Source organism: Nerophis ophidion, linkage group LG06 (genome assembly GCF_033978795.1).
Source record: "Nerophis ophidion isolate RoL-2023_Sa linkage group LG06, RoL_Noph_v1.0, whole genome shotgun sequence".
In the NCBI taxonomy this organism is placed as follows: domain Eukaryota; kingdom Metazoa; phylum Chordata; class Actinopteri; order Syngnathiformes; family Syngnathidae; genus Nerophis; species Nerophis ophidion.
In genome coordinates this window covers 613,107-633,000 of record NC_084616.1, presented here as the reverse complement: position 1 = coordinate 633,000, position 19,894 = coordinate 613,107, and the positions used below count along the sequence as shown (strand labels likewise).

Sequence of the window (19,894 nt, the reverse complement as noted above, 5' to 3'; positions counted from 1 at the left end):
TAATTATTATTTTTGGAGCAATGACACTTAAAAACAAATCACACTAAAATGATTGGGGATCCAAAAGGGTCCTACTCATTAAAATGTTAAAATATAAATCATACATTTTTTTTACTGTTTCCTTTTAACACAGTAATCTCGAGATCAGCTTCAGATCTATCCGTCAATTTTAAGTTTTATTGTTGTTTATGTTTTTTGTTTGTTCATTTTAGGCTCTTCTTTAAAAAAAAAACAGCTCAGTTTTTTATATGGCAAACAAAATATGTAACATTTTCCCCCAAAAATATGTCGTAATTGGAGCCTCGAATAGGTCAATAATTCATAATGACATTGATTTTGATTCATTATTATGATTCATTATTATTTTTTAAAGAAAGAAACAGCCTGCATGGCAGCTTTGTGTTATTAGAGTAAACATTGCAACACTTTCTTGTTACATTTCACCCGTTTGCTGCTTTATATCACTTTTTACGTTTTAAAACATTTTCACTCGTATTTTTAAAATGTGCCGTGGGGCCGTTAAAAAATGACCTGCGGGCCGCACTTTGGACACCCCTGACTTAAGTCGTTCAAAAGACTCAATTTGTTTACGAACGTCACATCGCTATTCAAAACCCCTGTTTTTACCCCATCATGAAAAAACGATTTACCGCAACAACTTTGTCAGTTACCTGTTTTTATTGTATAAAATAATGTTAATATAAAAGTGCTACAACAATTTTATTAGAGAGGTAACCACATCTTTGACATACATGCCTGTACAGTACTGAATTAAACCAACGTGTCATTTGCTAACAGTTGGTTTGATAAGTAACATCCTATCCTAAAATAACGGGCCAAGGCAAAGAAATCAAGAAGTCAGACATAGAGGCTGGGAATAACTAATACAAGGCGTGCAAAGAAATGTTAGCGTTAACGTTATGCTAAGAGCGCGATGGTAACATTACAGACCAGTAGAGTTAGTAAACCTGAGGCTGCCGAGACAGTAACACGGACATTATTCACTATTTTTACACTATGAGAACGATACAATCAAGGTTTTAGAAATATCCCTCTTTTAAAAATACTTACACAATTCTATGAAACTTACAATGTAGTGCAGATATTTCAGCAGCATAGGAACATATACCAGCAAAAATAAGGATGGAATTGCAAAAAGGGATTTCCTTACTTGAGTGTAAATGTTGAGTGGAGGACATCTGTTGTGTAACATTTCCAAATAACACAAACTGGTGCATTGAATTGTAAATTCAAATAGTACAACATCATTTTGCCATTGTTTGAAAAGGGGTTCACAAACTGGGAATTTTACCTGGCGCAATCATGCAACATTACATGTCTTTTATGTTGCACGATTGCGCCAGGTAAAATTCCTAGTTTGTGAACCCCTTCTCAAACAATGGCAATAAAAACTTTTCTTTTCTGATCATTTGCTGCTTTTAGAACTTCAAGTGTTTCTGGTTCAGGTGGGTCTTACATTCACTTGTTTGATTGGAACTTTTGCCGACGTCCACCACTTTTACACTCTTTCCTTACTTTGAGCACTCTTGGCCTGGCCGGGACGTCCACCCTCAGACCGCCGGAGACACAACATGGACACTTTGTGCGCTTCCTGGCCCTTCCCATTCTGCTCGTGTTCGTAGGAACACCGTTGAGGGCCTGGACAGCCAAATCCTGGGAGTTGGTGGCGTGTGACTCAGCCACGTCGGGGAGATCGTCATCTATCGGCTCCACGTAACCAACCACTGAATCCGGGTCCAGATCACACAAAGCATGTGCATCCGGACTTAGAGTAACTGTAACTCCTGGCAAATGATCTTTGTCTGAGAGTTTCCTTTTTTTAATGACAGAGTCCTGCCAACAAAGTTCCTTCCGTTCCAAGGAGGATCTCTTCTCTTCAGACTCCTCAGATGATACGGTGTTCATCTTCTGCAGGCAAATTTTCACCTCAGACGTAATCCCAAACATTTTCCTGTAAAGGTGGTCAGTTTTGTGGTTTCTGGAAGATCTGCACACTGGTTCTGCATTTGTCCAGATCTGGAAAAATGCAAAGCTTTGAGCAAGTCTGACACAATATGGAACACACAAGTCGACAGTCTCCCTAAAGTTCCTTATGTAACTTATTCCAATTTGATCAATATGTTATTTCACCAGTTTTAGGAATTTACTGAACAAAAAAATCAACGCAACATTTTTGTTTTTGCTCCCATTTTTTATGAGTTAACTATGTACACAAAAGGGCTTCACGGTGGCAGAGGGGTTAGTGCGTCTGCCTCACAATACGAAGGTCCTGCAGTCCTGGGTTCAAATCCAGGCTCGGGATCTTTCTGTGTGGAGTTTGCATGTTCTCCCCGTGAATGCGTGGGTTCCCTCCGGGTACTCCGGCTTCCTCCCACCTCCAAAGACATGCACCTGGGGATAGGTTGATTGGCAACACTAAATTGGCCCTAGTGTGTGAATGTGAGTGTGAATGTTGTCTGTCTATCTGTGTTGGCCCTGCGATGAGCTGGCGACTTGTCCAGGGTGTACCCCGCCTTCCGCCCGATTGTAGCTGAGATAGGCGCCAGCGCCCCCCGCGACCCCGAAAGGGAATAAGCGGTCGAAAATGGATGGATGGATGTACACAAAAGATCTATTCCTCTCAAATACTGCTCATAAATCTGTTAGCGAGCATTTCTTCTTTGCCAATATAATCCATCCCACCTCACAGGTGTGGCATATTAGAATGCTGATTAAACAGCATGATTATTGCACAGGTGTGCCTTAGACTGCCCACAATAAAAGGCCCCTCTGAAATGGGCAATTTTATCACACAACACAATGCCACAGATGTCGCAAGTTTGGAGGGAGCGTGCAGTCGGCATGCTGACTGCAGGAGTGTCCACCAGAGCTGTTGCCAGTGAATTGAATGTTCATTTCTCTACCATAAGCCGTCTTCAAAGGCGTTTCAGAGAATTTGGTAGTACATCCATCCGGCCTCACAACCGAAGACAACGTGTAACCACACGAACCCAGGACCTCCACATCCAACAAGTGCACCTCCATGATTGTCTGAGACCAGCTGCTGGAACAAATGGTTTGCATAACCAAGGAATTTCTTCACAAACTGTGAGAAGCCGTCTCAGAGAAGCTCATCTGCTACTATTTGAGAAATCGGACTAATTTAGTGCCTGGAAACATAGTCAAAGGTAATAATATTTTTTGTGTCTTTGATTTTCTCATTTTCAACAATTTTATTGTGGTGCATTTCTACCCAAAATGTTAGCTCATCCCAATGGGGAGCTAGTAATAATATAAAAATGGAAATTAGAGGGACAAACTTTGACCTGAACCAGGGGGAACACCTACTTGCAAGACAGTTAGTTTCCTTACCTTGATTTCATCCGTGGATCCTCTGTTGTTGTGGTCTGAAATACTGGAATCTGACAAACTATTCATTTCTAGGGCCAACTCCATGGTGTCCATCTGTTGCTTCGTCCTGTGTTGACTGCTTATGACATCAATGTTATGAGTTTCTGTGCTGACCAACATGCTCTGGTCAGGTTGTAGTCTTCTTTCAGTAGGGATTCCGTTTGTGTGTTTGCGTGTTAGTTGATTAAGGACAGAACTGGAACCATTGAGGTTTGTCTTGTTGTGTTCAGTCACACTGTCCAGGCTCTTTATGCTTGTCTGGTCGGTTTCATTCTCAAGTGTTTCAGCTACCGGGCACAGTGTTGGCACAGACTTGGGGTTTGGTGGAATATATGACACAAATATCACGTTATCTTCATCCAAAGGAACAGCTAATGGTGTTGTTTGACACAAATCCTCTGGATCATTGTCATTGCAAAGGTCGATCACTTCATTTGGCTCCTTTGAAATAATGAGTGAACTCTTTGATGATGCTACTGGGAATTCTTTGAGACGGCAAACTTTTTCAGCTGCAGCGGTCGACAAGGTTTCCTGGCTTCCTGTTGGAAGTGAACCGTTGCACTTTGTGGATGCAAAAAACACCGTCCCGTCATATATGACCAAGGCTTTTTGACGATCAGCTTCACTTGTCAAGCCCGATGGAGGAAAAGGCTTCATTATCTCCACTACCCCATCGTTATTGGGGCCCAGTTTCATTGTTTGGAAAGTCTTGGAACTAAGACTTTGCACTACCCCAACATTCTTGCTGCCTTGTTGCATTATTTGGAAAGCCTTGGAACTAAAACTTTCCACTATCCCAACATTCTTGCTGCCCTGTTCCATTGTTGGAAACGTCTTAGAACTAAGGCTTGCCACTATCCCAACATTCTTGCTGCCCTGTTCCATTGTTGGAAACGTCTTGGAACTAAGACTTTCCACTATCCCAACATTCTTGCTGCCCTGTTCCATTGTTGGAAATGTCTTAGAACTAAGACTTGGCACTATCCCAACATTTTTGCTGCCCTGTTCCATTGTTGGAAATGTCTTAGAACTAAGACTTTCCACTATCCCAACATTCTTGCTGCCCTGTTCCATTGTTGGAAACATCTTGGAACTAACACTTGGCACTATCCCAACATTCTTGCTGCCCTGTTCCATTGTTGGAAAAGTATTGGAACTAAGACTTGGCACTATCCCAACGTTTTTGCTGCCGTGTTCCGTCGTTGGAAAGGTATTGGAACTAACTGTCAAAGAATGTGAAAGTTCAGTAGATGACTCATTAAAGTTAACTTCTTCAATCACCCACTTCATTGGGCTGTTGGACCGATGGGATACCTTTGGAATTAATGTCAAATGTGCATTGGATACACCCAGTGACAGTGACGTCTGAGGCGATGCAGAAAAAATACTCTCAGCTTCGGAATGGTTTGAAACAGCATTGCGTTCATAGACTGATGTCTTGGACGATCCATTGGTCGTACTGGTCGGGTCTGAAGTCGATAGGGTGTTCGTTAATGGAGTGAAAATCTGTTTCCTGCAAGAGGGAGGTTGAGACGCTGGAACAGCTTGCACATGGCCTCTGGGGTGCGGTTCAAAAATCCTTAACGGGTGGTGATTTAACGACACGCCAAGCGCCAGCCTTTGGTCTGCTATACCAAGTTGATTGGACAAGGAATTCACAAAGGAAGCCGGACTGCTGACTGTGGGTTGGCCGGCTAAAGAAGTCATGAGTGCCTTTCTTCCAACGGGAACAGGTGCAGGCCCAACGGTTACTGGTATAAACTTGCACGCTTGAGGCTTGTTTTTTAGAGTTTGGACAATATTTCCATTAACCATTTGAACAGGGATCAGCGACATGACGTTTTTGCCATCAGCTCCTATGGCAGGCATGGCCTGGTAGAAGATACCTGTCCTGCAGAGAGAGAAAATCAAATTAACAGACATATTACTCCAATATATTTCCATGTTTAGGCTTATTGCTTCACTAATCTTTATAAAACACAATTAATTATTAATTGATGTCATAGTAGGTTTTCACAATATCATATTCATTTTTTAAATCCTTGTTACCTGTGCCAGTAAAATATGTACCGTATTTTTCGGACTATAAGTCGCAGTTTTTTCATAATTTGGCCGGGGGTGCAACATGTACTCTGGAGCGACTTATGAGTGAAATTATTAACACATTACCGTAAAATATCATTATTTTTTATTTGATTCGCAGAAGAGACCAAGAACATGTCAGCGATCGTCACACACACGTCAACCAATAAGAATTTGGCGGGGGAGGGTCATGGCAGAAGTGCATTGTGGGTCATGGAATGCTAACTGCTATATGCTATATGCTACTGCCCTCGCTATTAAAATGGATCATTTCAATGTTGGTGGTAACTTATAAAAAGTGAGAAGGGCTGAAGAAAAATGGCGTTGAAAAGGAGATCATGTAGTGCAGATGACAAGCTGGATGTAGTGAAATATGCAGCAGAAAAGGACAAGAGGAAGCGGCACAGTGTTTACCTTTGGAGTTGTCAGAGTTGTTTAGAAGCCACATCCAGGAAGAAGATTTATGGATTAGGAGTGAGAGATAGTTTGGTAAAGGTATAGCATGTTCTATATGTTATAGTTATTTGAATGACTCTTAGGTTAACATAGCAGTTGCTTATTTATGCCTCATATAAGCTACACTTATTCAGCCTCTTCTTCACTATTCTTTATTTATTTTAAAATTGCCTCTCAAATGTCTATTCTTGCTGTTGGATTTTATCAAATACATTTCCCCCAAATTGCGACTTATACTCCAGTGTGACGTATATACGTTTTTTTCCTTCTTTACTATGCATTTTCGGCCGGTGCGACGTATACTCTGGAGCGATTTATAATCCGAAAAATACGGTAGTCGTATGTAGGTTTGTCTGTCTGTTAGCAAAAAGTAATGGGCAGATTTTCATGAAACTTTCAGGAATTGGAATGAGGAACAACCGATTAGATTTGTACTATGTTACCTTAAGTTTACTCTACTGTGTGTGTGTATGCTAGCAGCCCAGCAGAGTCGTTCATTCCGCTTTAGATAGCTCAAAAGTTTATGGGCAGAGTGTTTCATTTAAATTTCAGGAAATGGGATAAGAGACACGTCCTCACAATTTTGGGCTGATCTGGATCATTTCTACTTTGTTATCTCACGTTTACGTTACGAACCTCAACTGTGTATGCTAGCGTCTCCACCTCCACCCTTAGAGACGAAAAACCGTCATTGGATGACAGACCAGAGGTTTCGTTCAATGCGCTACACGTAGCTCAAAAAGGGCCGGTTTTCATCTACTTTTCAGGGAATGTAATGAACAGCACTTTTAGTGGAAATATTTTTTTGTAAATGAAGTGGTCAACTTTAGTGTAAGTTAGCACATGCCTAAACGTATCTCAAGATGAATTTGCAGTGATAAGGTAGTATTTTTGCCTCATTTCTGTGAGAATTACAACATTAGGAGTAAGACTATCCAGGACTGGCTCAAACAACAACATCTGTGAGCAGATAATACTGGATCTTTTCTTTCTCTTTCGGATTTATCAACTTTTATTTGGTCGGTAGTGCATTTTTCCCTCATGCTTTAAGTTTGGGATGCGGCAAAAACTAAGTTTCATAATCTGAATAGTCGACTAACTGTAGGATAGTCGATGATTAGTCGGCTTTCAAAACCGTCCCTATATGTAACATGTTTAACATGTCTGGAACAAACTGTACCAAATCTAATATCAATTAATCACATCACTCGATCATGCGGGAAAATATTGAGTTTGAATTCGGTACACTTTGTATCATCACTTGAAGTACATCAAAGTAGATTAGATATTGAAGGCAAATGTGCTAAAATAGAAGAACAAATCAGAACATTTGTATGCAGGCTGTTTTGTCAGCATCATCGCTTCTCATATCTTATATATAATCTGAGTTCTTAAAGATATCTTTATTCATGAAGAATCATGTCAACATACATTTATTTTTCAACTAGAACAGAATCGAATGCATTTGTGGTTATTTGTAGTTTGCAGTGGTTTAGAACTACAATGCATATGTGGGTAATATTTTGCCTTTCCTTTGTAGCGAAATGGGGCTGTAACCAGGTTGTTAGGAATGTAACTTCACAATAACTGTAAAGACAACTCGAAAATATAAGAACCAGCTCAGTAGTATAGTATAATGCAGGGGTCACCCAACGCAGTGCCCGCGGGCACCAGGTAGCCCGTAAGGACCAGATGAGTCGCCCGCTGGCCTGTTCTAAAAATAGCTCAAATAGCAGCACTTACCAGTGAGCTGCCTCTATTTTTGAAATTTTATTTATTTACTAGCAAGCTGGTCTCGCTTTGCTCAACATTTTTAATTCTAAGAGAGACAAAACTCAAATAGAATTTGAAAATCCAAGAAAATATTTAAAAGACTTGGTCTTCACTTGTTTAAAGGCCTACTGAAAGCCACTACTAGCGACCACGCAGTCTGATAGTTTATAGATTAGATTAAATTAGATAGTACTTTATTTATTCCGTCAGGAAAATAAAACTTTTCAGCACAATCCCATTCAAGATCAGACAAACATTACAGGGAGACAGAACAGGATGGCTGACGGGTCTGCTGGCTTCCAGCGCCCCTTACAAAAAAGGTGAGATACAGGAAAACAAGGGGGGGGGGGATATATATATCAATGATGAAATATTAACATTGCAACACATGCCAATACGGACTTTTTAGTTTACTAAATTGCAATTCAAAATTTCCCGCGAGGTATCTAGTGGAAAACGTGGCAGAATGATGACGCTTATGTTGAGGCGTGCTTGTGACGTTATTGGTTGGAGCGGACATATTAGCCCAGCACCACTTATGGGCAAAAGTCGCCTCTTTTCATGGCATAATTACACAGTAATTTGGACATCTGTGTTGCTGAATCTTTTGCAATTTGTTCAATTAATAATGGAGACTATAAAGAAGAATGCTGTTGGTGGAAAGCGGTGGATTGCAGCTGCCTTTAGCAACCGAGACACAGCCGGTGTTTCTTTCTTTGTTGTGAATCTTAAACACAGAGCGGTCAAGCGAACATGTTTCTCTACGTCAACCAGCTAGTTTTTGGATGGGAAAATTGTGATATTAAGTTGTCTCTTATTGGAGACCTGAGTGGAATATGCGACCTCCTCCTGCAGCTGTCAAAAAGGCAGCTGTGATCTTGGCTCCTCGGCTTCTCTCAGAGACACTGGCATTCCGGCAGCCATCCGACTTTTAGGTATGACTTTATAATCTCACTAAAACACTATTAACACAATAAGCAGATAAGGGATTTTCCAGAATTATCCTAGTAAATGTGTCTAATTACATCTGAAACGCTCCCACTGCTGCCGCCTGGAGCCGTTGCCTTTTTTTTTTTGTGTGCTTCACTCTAACTTTCCTCATCCACGAATCTTTCACCTTCGCTCAAATTTAGGGCTGGGCGATATGACTAAAAAATGTATCACGATATAAGTGTTTCATATCAGTCAATATCGATAATTATAGATAAAAAACAAACAAAAAAACAATTCTAAATAAAGACCAGGAGAAAAAAGGCTAAATTTAAATACTTGTATTTTAAATATAACCTTTAAACTTTAGAACGAGGTCAGTATTAAGAAAAACAGTCAAATAAATGAAAATACTTGTCGATGTGCAAATATTGACATTAAATAAATGCTTAGCCAGACTTCTCAACTATGCTGAGCGGTAGCATGTCCTTCACTAATTGATACACCACTGCATCCCTTATTTCTTTATAACGTTTTGAATTGTTGTCGTATGGCACTGCTGCCGAGTGCCTCTCCATGGTGGTCTGTTGTTGCCGCTTGGGTGCTGCTCCACTTGCACCGGCTGATGTTGTGGCTGTTTGCTGCTCTACTCCAGCGGCTGAGAGCGGCTCAGGTGCTAAAAGAAGTTTGTCGTGTTCCAAGACTTGCTCGGGACGACGACCTTGCAAAGTTTGCAAACAGTATTACTCTGATTCGTATCGGACTTAAAAAATCCAAAATACTGCCAAACTGGTGACGTGACATTTCCTTTTTTATTTACAATTTCCTCTCTTGCTGCCGCACTCATATTCCTGTTTCGTTGATGAAGGTGGACCCCGACTTAAACAAGTTGAAAAACCTATTGGGGTGTTAGCATTTAGTGGTCAATTGTACGGAATATGTACTGTACTGTGCAATCTACTAATAAAAGTATCAATCAATCGTTGCTTTTTTTTTTTTTCCTGTTAGCATTTCCCAGAATGCCTTGCGGTTCCGGCTCTGCGTTTCTTACTATTTTTTTCTAACTGAACTCAGTGAAATTATCGAACGTTCTATCGACCCCATTTTCTATTGATATTGATCACATGTCTATCGCGATATATATTATTGTTTTATCGCCCAGCCATACTCAAATTAATGGGGAAATTGTCGCTTTCTCGGCCTGAATAGCTCTTGCTGCAGGTGGCCATGATTATAAACAATGTTCAGATGTGAGGAGCCCCACAACCCGTGACGTCACACGCACATCGTCTGCTACTTCCGCTACAGGCAAGGCTTTTTTATTAGCGACCAAAAGTTGTGAACTTTATCGTCGATGTTCTCTACTAAATCCTTTCAGCAAAAATATGGGGAAATGATGAAGTATGACACATAGAATGGAACTGCTAACCCCGTTTAAAGAAGAACATCTCATTTCAGTAGGCCTTTAAATAAATTCATTACTTTTTTACTTTGCTTCTTAAAACTTTCAGAAAGACAATTTTAGAGAAAAAATACAACCTTAAAAATGATTTTAGGATTTTTAAACATATACCTTTTTACCTTTTAAATTCCTTCCTCTTCTTTCCTGACAGTCTAAAATTTAAAGCCCACAAGGCTGCACCAAACGTTTGGTGCCTTGTTGACACAGAACAGTTCAGTGGTGTATGCGCAGCAGCTATGAAGCTTGCAAGCCTGTTTGCTTCAACTTATCTTTGTGAATCAGCCTTTTCTGACATGAACTTCATGAAGAAGAAAGACAGAACACATCTGCAAGACTCCCTGTGAAGTTACACAGCAGAGTACAACAACACACTAGTTAACAGCATGCAATGCCAGGCTTCCCACGAACTGACAAAGAAACAGATAACAGATTTGCTGTCCAGTTCAAAGTGTGACATGATTTATTTGAAAATTTGAGAGTTGACTTTTGTATTTTACATGAGTTATTATTTGTACAAACATGGTGCAAAGTAATTCATGATTGGTTAAAAAATGTTAGTGGCTAGCCAGTTCAAATGGGATATTGTGATTTCACAAGACTGTTTTAGAAGGGATCATTTGAAAATGTTCCAATTTGAAAAATGTGCACTTAGAGAAAATATAAAAATAAAGTGTTGCATGTATTGATATTTATCTGTTTCTATATATAATTATTGTGAGAAATCGTTAAGATGATCAGTGTTTCCGCAAAGATAAATATCATTAATTATTAATATATTAACGGTAAAGCTCGGTTGGTAGAGCGGCCGTGCCAGCAACTTGAGGGAGGGTTGCAGGTTCAATCCCCGCTTCTGCCATCCAAGTCACTGCCATTGTGTCCTTGGGCACGACACTTTACCCACCTGCTCCCAGTGCCACCCACACTGGTTTAAAAATGTAACTTAGATATTGGCTTTCACTATGTAAAAGCGCTTTGAGTCACTAGAGAAAAGCGCTATATAAATACAATTCACATAGAGTTAAAGGTAAATTGAGCAGATTGGCTATTTCTGGCAATTTATTTAAGTGTGTATCAAACTGGTAGCCCTTGGCATGAATCAGTGCCCAAGAAGTAGCTCTTGCTTTCAAAAAGGTTGCTGACTCCTGGTATAATACATACTCGATAATCAATATCAATATATTTTACGATAGACAAGTAATCAATAGCAATAAAAATTAAACGACCGATTATTTTTTTTTAATCTTGGGAAGAAAGCGTAAGTTGATAGACTTATATTGGTCATGTCTAGTCCAAAACAGTTGTTCTTTCCCACAACGATAGAGCGAAACCATCCTTGCCCAGGCACACCCTCCTGGTTTTTGACGTGGATGAATGAAAACCTTCATAGACAAAAGCGTAAGAACTTGCACTTTTTTATGGCAGAGTACTCCACCTTAAAAGGAGCATTACTGCCACCTACTGTATTGGAGTGTGAACCTCCCTAAACATGCAGACCATACTTCTTTCAGCTTTCTCTCTGTTTACATGTACACACTTTCTACTATTTTGTTACACTTTACTAAGTATGTTTACATTTACACACTTTGTACTATTTTGTTACACTTTACTAAGTATGTTTACATTGACACACTTTGTACTATTTTGTTACACTTTACTAAGTATGTTTACATTGACACTTTGTACTATTTCGTTACACTTTACTAAGTATGTTTACATTGACACTTTGTACTATTTTGTTACACTTTACTAAGTATGTTTACATTGACACTTTGTACTATTTCGTTACACTTTTCTAAGTATGTTTACATTTACACACTTTGTACTATTTTGTTACACTTTACCAAGTATGTTTACATTTACACACTTTGTACTATTTTGTTACACTTTACCAAGTATGTTTACATTTACACACTTTGTACTATTTTGTTACACTTTACTAAGTATGTTTACATTTACACACTTTGTACTATTTCGTTACACTTTCCTAAGTATGTTTACATTTACACACTTTCTACTATTTTGTTACACATTACTAAGTATGTTTACATTTACACACTTTGTACTATTTTGTTACACTTTACCAAGTATGTTTACATTTACACACTGTACTATTTTGTTACACTTTACCAAGTATGTTTACATTTACACACTTTGTACTATTTTGTTACACTTTACCAAGTATGTTTACATTTACACACTTTGTACTATTTTGTTACACTTTACTAAGTATGTTTACATTTACACACTTTGTACTATTTTGTTACACTTTACCAAGTATGTTTACATTTACACACTTTGTACTATTTTGTTACACTTTACTAAGTATGTTTACATTTACACACTTTGTACTATTTTGTTACACTTTACTAAGCAGTTCCCACACATTCCTTATTTTTGCAGCTTCAATTTAGGAAGGTATTGTCACGTGTTATTTGGGAATGTTGTGTACATTTCCTTCCCTTTCTGCCTCCATAGCTGAGGGGATTCTAATCAGAGAAAGTTTGCATTTTAAATAAAACATGTTTACATTTCATATATTTTTCGATAGATGATACATATAATCAATATTTATGGATATCGACTGATATAAATCACTAAAATGGTTTTCCGCCATATCGCCCCGCCTTACGAACACCTCTTGAGAAATATCATTCAACACACATCCATCCATCCATTTACTACCGCTTGTCCCTTTCGGGGTCGCAGGGGGTGCTGGAGCCTATCACAGCTGCATGTGTACACCCTGGACAAAGAATGCGGGGTACACCCTGGACAAGTTGCCACCTCATGGTAAACGATCAAAAATAGAGCTCTGCTTTTATGTTGTCTTCCCGGTCACACTTGTACATCATTAATGTTGTCTTCCCGGTCACACTTGTACATCATTAATGTTGTCTTCCCGGTCACACTTGTACATCATTAATGTTGTCTTCCCGGTCACACTTGTACATCATTAATGTTGTGTTCCCAGTCACACTTGTACATCATCAATGTTGTCTTCCCGATCACACTTGTACATCATTAATGTTGTCTTCCCGGTCACACTTGTACATCATTAATGTTGTCTTCCCGGTCACACTTGTACATCATTAATGTTGTCTTCCCGGTCACACTTGTACATCATTAATGTTGTCTTCCCGGTCACACTTGTACATCATTAATGTTGTGTTCCCAGTCACACTTGTACATCATTAATGTTGTGTTCCCAGTCACACTTGTACATCATCAATGTTGTCTTCCCGATCACACTTGTACATCATTAATGTTGTCTTCCCGGTCACACTTGTACATCATTAATGTTGTCTTCCCGGTCACACTTGTACATCATTAATGTTGTCTTCCCAGTCACACTTGTACATCATTAATGTTGTCTTCCCGGTCACACTTGTACATCATTAATGTTGTCTTCCCAGTCACACTTGTACATCATTAATGTTGTCTTCCCAGTCACACTTGTACATCATTAATGTTGTCTTCCCAGTCACACTTGTACATCATTAATGTTGTCTTCCCAGTCACACTTGTACATCATTAATGTTGTGTTCCCAGTCACACTTGTACATCATTAATGTTGTGTTCCCAGTCACACTTGTACATCATTAATGTTGTCTTCCCGGTCACACTTGTACATCATTAATGTTGTCTTCCCGGTCACACTTGTACATCATTAATGTTGTCTTCCCGGTCACACTTGTACATCATTAATGTTGTGTTCCCGGTCACACTTGTACATCATTAATGTTGTCTTCCCGGTCACACTTGTACATCATTAATGTTGTCTTCCCGGTCACACTTGTACATCATTAATGTTGTGTTCCCAGTCACACTTGTACATCATTAATGTTGTCTTCCCAGTCACACTTGTACATCATTAATGTTGTGTTCCCAGTCACACTTGTACATCATTAATGTTGTCTTCCCAGTCACACTTGTACATCATTAATGTTGTCTTCCCAGTCACACTTGTACATCATTAATGTTGTGTTCCCGGTCACACTTGTACATCATTAATGTTGTCTTCCCGGTCACACTTGTACATCATTAATGTTGTCTTCCCGGTCACACTTGTACATCATTAATGTTGTCTTCTCGGTCACACTTGTACATCATTAATGTTGTCTTCCCAGTCACACTTGTACATCATTAATGTTGTCTTCCCGGTCACACTTGTACATCATTAATGTTGTCTTCCCAGTCACACTTGTACATCATTAATGTTGTCTTCCCGGTCACACTTGTACATCATTAATGTTGTCTTCCCGGTCACACTTGTACGTCATTAATGTTGTCTTCCCGGTCACACTTGTACATCATTAATGTTGTCTTCTCGGTCACACTTGTACATCATTAATGTTGTCTTCCCAGTCACACTTGTACATCATTAATGTTGTCTTCCCGGTCACACTTGTACATCATTAATGTTGTCTTCCCGGTCACACTTGTACATCATTAATGTTGTGTTCCCAGTCACACTTGTACATCATTAATGTTGTCTTCCCGGTCACACTTGTACATCATTAATGTTGTCTTCCCGGTCACACTTGTACATCATTAATGTTGTCTTCCCGGTCACACTTGTACATCATTAATGTTGTCTTCCCAGTCACACTTGTACATCATTAATGTTGTCTTCCCAGTCACACTTGTACATCATTAATGTTGTCTTCCCAGTCACACTTGTACATCATTAATGTTGTGTTCCCAGTCACACTTGTACATCATTAATGTTGTGTTCCCAGTCACACTTGTACATCATTAATGTTGTGTTCCCAGTCACACTTGTACATCATTAATGTTGTCTTCCCGGTCACACTTGTACATCATTAATGTTGTCTTCTCGGTCACACTTGTACATCATTAATGTTGTCTTCCCAGTCACACTTGTACATCATTAATGTTGTCTTCCCGGTCACACTTGTACATCATTAATGTTGTCTTCCCGGTCACACTTGTACGTCATTAATGTTGTCTTCCCGGTCACACTTGTACATCATTAATGTTGTCTTCCCAGTCACACTTGTACATCATTAATGTTGTCTTCCCAGTCACACTTGTACATCATTAATGTTGTCTTCCCGGTCACACTTGTACATCATTAATGTTGTGTTCCCAGTCACACTTGTACATCATTAATGTTGTGTTCCCGGTCACACTTGTACATCATTAATGTTGTCTTCCCGGTCACACTTGTACATCATTAATGTTGTCTTCCCGGTCACACTTGTACATCATTAATGTTGTGTTCCCGGTCACACTTGTACATCATTAATGTTGTCTTCCCGGTCACACTTGTACATCATTAATGTTGTCTTCCCGGTCACACTTGTACATCATTAATGTTGTGTTCCCAGTCACACTTGTACATCATTAATGTTGTCTTCCCAGTCACACTTGTACATCATTAATGTTGTGTTCCCAGTCACACTTGTACATCATTAATGTTGTCTTCCCAGTCACACTTGTACATCATTAATGTTGTCTTCCCAGTCACACTTGTACATCATTAATGTTGTGTTCCCGGTCACACTTGTACATCATTAATGTTGTCTTCCCGGTCACACTTGTACATCATTAATGTTGTCTTCCCGGTCACACTTGTACATCATTAATGTTGTCTTCCCGGTCACACTTGTACATCATTAATGTTGTGTTCCCAGTCACACTTGTACATCATTAATGTTGTGTTCCCAGTCACACTTGTACATCATTGATGTTGTCTTCCCAGTCACACTTGTACATCATTAATGTTGTCTTCCCAGTCACACTTGTACATCATTAATGTTGTGTTCCCAGTCACACTTGTACATCATTAATGTTGTCTTCCCGGTCACACTTGTACATCATTAATGTTGTCTTCCCGGTCACACTTGTACATCATTAATGTTGTCTTCCCGGTCACACTTGTACATCATTAATGTTGTCTTCCCGGTCACACTTGTACATCATTAATGTTGTCTTCCCGGTCACACTTGTACATCATTAATGTTGTGTTCCCAGTCACACTTGTACATCATTAATGTTGTCTTCCCAGTCACACTTGTACATCATTAATGTTGTCTTCCCGGTCACACTTGTACATCATTAATGTTGTCTTCCCGGTCACACTTGTACATCATTAATGTTGTCTTCCCGGTCACACTTGTACATCATTAATGTTGTCTTCCCAGTCACACTTGTACATCATTAATGTTGTCTTCCCGGTCACACTTGTACATCATTAATGTTGTCTTCCCAGTCACACTTGTACATCATTAATATTGTCTTCCCAGTCACACTTGTACATCATTAATGTTGTCTTCCCAGTCACACTTGTACATCATTAATGTTGTCTTCCCAGTCACACTTGTACATCATTAATGTTGTCTTCCCGGTCACACTTGTACATCATTAATGTTGTCTTCCCAGTCACACTTGTACATCATTAATGTTGTCTTCCCGGTCACACTTGTACATCATTAATGTTGTCTTCCCGGTCACACTTGTACATCATTAATGTTGTGTTCCCAGTCACACTTGTACATCATTAATGTTGTGTTCCCAGTCACACTTGTACATCATTAATGTTGTCTTCCCAGTCACACTTGTACATCATTAATGTTGTGTTCCCAGTCACACTTGTACATCATTAATGTTGTGTTCCCAGTCACACTTGTACATCATTAATGTTGTCTTCCCGGTCACACTTGTACATCATTAATGTTGTCTTCCCGGTCACACTTGTACATCATTAATGTTGTGTTCCCAGTCACACTTGTACATCATTAATGTTGTCTTCCCGGTCACACTTGTACATCATTAATGTTGTCTTCCCAGTCACACTTGTACATCATTAATGTTGTCTTCCCGGTCACACTTGTACATCATTAATGTTGTCTTCCCGGTCACACTTGTACATCATTAATGTTGTGTTCCCAGTCACACTTGTACATCATTAATGTTGTGTTCCCAGTCACACTTGTACATCATTAATGTTGTCTTCCCAGTCACACTTGTACATCATTAATGTTGTCTTCCCAGTCACACTTGTACATCATTAATGTTGTCTTCCCGGTCACACTTGTACATCATTAATGTTGTGTTCCCGGTCACACTTGTACATCATTAATGTTGTGTTCCCAGTCACACTTGTACATCATTAATGTTGTCTTCCCGGTCACACTTGTACATCATTAATGTTGTCTTCCCGGTCACACTTGTACATCATTAATGTTGTGTTCCCAGTCACACTTGTACATCATTAATGTTGTCTTCCCAGTCACACTTGTACATCATTAATGTTGTGTTCCCAGTCACACTTGTACATCATTAATGTTGTCTTCCCAGTCACACTTGTACATCATTAATGTTGTCTTCCCAGTCACACTTGTACATCATTAATGTTGTGTTCCCAGTCACACTTGTACATCATTAATGTTGTCTTCCCGGTCACACTTGTACATCATTAATGTTGTCTTCCCGGTCACACTTGTACATCATTAATGTTGTCTTCCCGGTCACACTTGTACATCATTAATGTTGTGTTCCCAGTCACACTTGTACATCATTAATGTTGTGTTCCCAGTCACACTTGTACATCATTGATGTTGTCTTCCCAGTCACACTTGTACATCATTAATGTTGTCTTCCCAGTCACACTTGTACATCATTAATGTTGTGTTCCCAGTCACACTTGTACATCATTAATGTTGTCTTCCCGGTCACACTTGTACATCATTAATGTTGTCTTCCCGGTCACACTTGTACATCATTAATGTTGTCTTCCCGGTCACACTTGTACATCATTAATGTTGTCTTCCCGGTCACACTTGTACATCATTAATGTTGTCTTCCCGGTCACACTTGTACATCATTAATGTTGTCTTCCCGGTCACACTTGTACATCATTAATGTTGTCTTCCCGGTCACACTTGTACATCATTAATGTTGTGTTCCCAGTCACACTTGTACATCATTAATGTTGTCTTCCCAGTCACACTTGTACATCATTAATGTTGTCTTCCCAGTCACACTTGTACATCATTAATGTTGTCTTCCCGGTCACACTTGTACATCATTAATGTTGTCTTCCCGGTCACACTTGTACATCATTAATGTTGTCTTCCCGGTCACACTTGTACATCATTAATGTTGTCTTCCCGGTCACACTTGTACATCATTAATGTTGTCTTCCCGGTCACACTTGTACATCATTAATGTTGTCTTCCCAGTCACACTTGTACATCATTAATGTTGTCTTCCCAGTCACACTTGTACATCATTAATGTTGTGTTCCCAGTCACACTTGTACATCATTAATGTTGTCTTCCCAGTCACACTTGTACATCATTAATGTTGTCTTCCCAGTCACACTTGTACATCATTAATGTTGTCTTCCCGGTCACACTTGTACATCATTAATGTTGTCTTCCCAGTCACACTTGTACATCATTAATGTTGTCTTCCCGGTCACACTTGTACATCATTAATGTTGTCTTCCCGGTCACACTTGTACATCATTAATGTTGTGTTCCCAGTCACACTTGTACATCATTAATGTTGTGTTCCCAGTCACACTTGTACATCATTAATGTTGTCTTCCCAGTCACACTTGTACATCATTAATGTTGTGTTCCCAGTCACACTTGTACATCATTAATGTTGTGTTCCCAGTCACACTTGTACATCATTAATGTTGTCTTCCCGGTCACACTTGTACATCATTAATGTTGTCTTCCCGGTCACACTTGTACATCATTAATGTTGTGTTCCCAGTCACACTTGTACATCATTAATGTTGTCTTCCCGGTCACACTTGTACATCATTAATGTTGTCTTCCCAGTCACACTTGTACATCATTAATGTTGTCTTCCCGGTCACACTTGTACATCATTAATGTTGTCTTCCCGGTCACACTTGTACATCATTAATGTTGTGTTCCCAGTCACACTTGTACATCATTAATGTTGTCTTCCCAGTCACACTTGTACATCATTAATGTTGTCTTCCCAGTCACACTTGTACATCATTAATGTTGTGTTCCCAGTCACACTTGTACATCATTATAAAGCAGGATTGTTACCTTGGAGCTGCATGATGTTCGCTAGGAGATAAATACATGCTTCTTCTCCTCCACTGGCGGGACTCCAACAACATACTAATGATGCATTCTTGCTAGTTTAGTTAGTGAGCCACTAAACACAACGTCCACCTTTCTTCATCCACATGTGCCTCCAGCTTGTTGATGAACACGACCTTGTCACAATCACGCTTTCAAATCAACTGAAGGCAAAACATTTAAGACCTTGTTCTTCTTTCAATGAGACATTCTCCACACAAGGAAGGAGGTTGCTTCTCCCCGCCCCCCTGCTTCTTCTTCTTCTTCTTCTTCTTTCTCTTCTTCTGACATAAAAGCTCTAGAAATCCTAAAGTAATCACACTGCCCCCTCTGGACACTTGATATTACTACACTGTCCCTTTAACGAGTAAATCTACTGATATATGACCTGATGACTAACAATCTACTGATATATGACCTGATGACTAACAATCTACTGATATATGACCTGATGACTAACAATCTACTGATATATGACCTGATGACTAACAATCTACTGATATATGACCTGATGACTAACAATCTACAAACCCCAAAAGCAGTGAAGTTGTCACTTTGTGTAAATAGTAAATAAAGAGAATACAATGATTTGCAGGGCTTCACGGTGGCAGAGGGGTTAGTGCGTCTGCCTCACAATACGAAGGTCCTGCAGTCCTGGGTTCAAATCAAGGCTCGGGATCTTTCT

At 39.5% G+C, this 19,894-nt stretch overlaps 1 protein-coding gene across 2 annotated transcripts; it reads right to left on the bottom strand.

The window, feature by feature from the left end:
* Positions 1-659: 659 nt before the first annotated feature.
* lrif1 (ligand dependent nuclear receptor interacting factor 1) lies at positions 660-19,488 on the bottom strand. 2 transcript variants are annotated; one of them, XM_061902352.1, is made up of 4 exons: positions 19,174-19,488; positions 4,622-5,302; positions 3,373-4,558; positions 660-2,037 (listed from the first exon to the last, which is right to left on the bottom strand). In XM_061902352.1, the coding sequence occupies exons 1-4, from the start codon at positions 19,245-19,247 to the stop codon at positions 1,480-1,482; spliced, it is 2,499 nt and encodes an 832-aa protein (XP_061758336.1). In that variant the 5' UTR covers positions 19,248-19,488; the 3' UTR covers positions 660-1,479. The 2 variants fall into 2 exon arrangements, with proteins under 2 accessions (XP_061758336.1, XP_061758334.1); XM_061902350.1 differs by having other exon boundaries at positions 3,373-5,302.
* Positions 19,489-19,894: the final 406 nt, after the last annotated feature.

Excerpts from the sequence above, each read along its gene's own strand:
- lrif1 (XM_061902350.1), bottom strand. The coding sequence starts at position 19,247 with ATGTTGTTGGAGTCCCGCCAGTGGAGGAGAAGAAGCATGTATTTATCT. Across the intron at positions 5,303-19,173 it reads GAACATCATGCAGCTCCAAG|GACAGGTATCTTCTACCAGG; the intron begins GTAACAATCCTG and ends CTCTCTCTGCAG. Across the intron at positions 2,038-3,372 it reads GATCCACGGATGAAATCAAG|ATCTGGACAAATGCAGAACC; the intron begins GTAAGGAAACTA and ends GCATTTTTCCAG.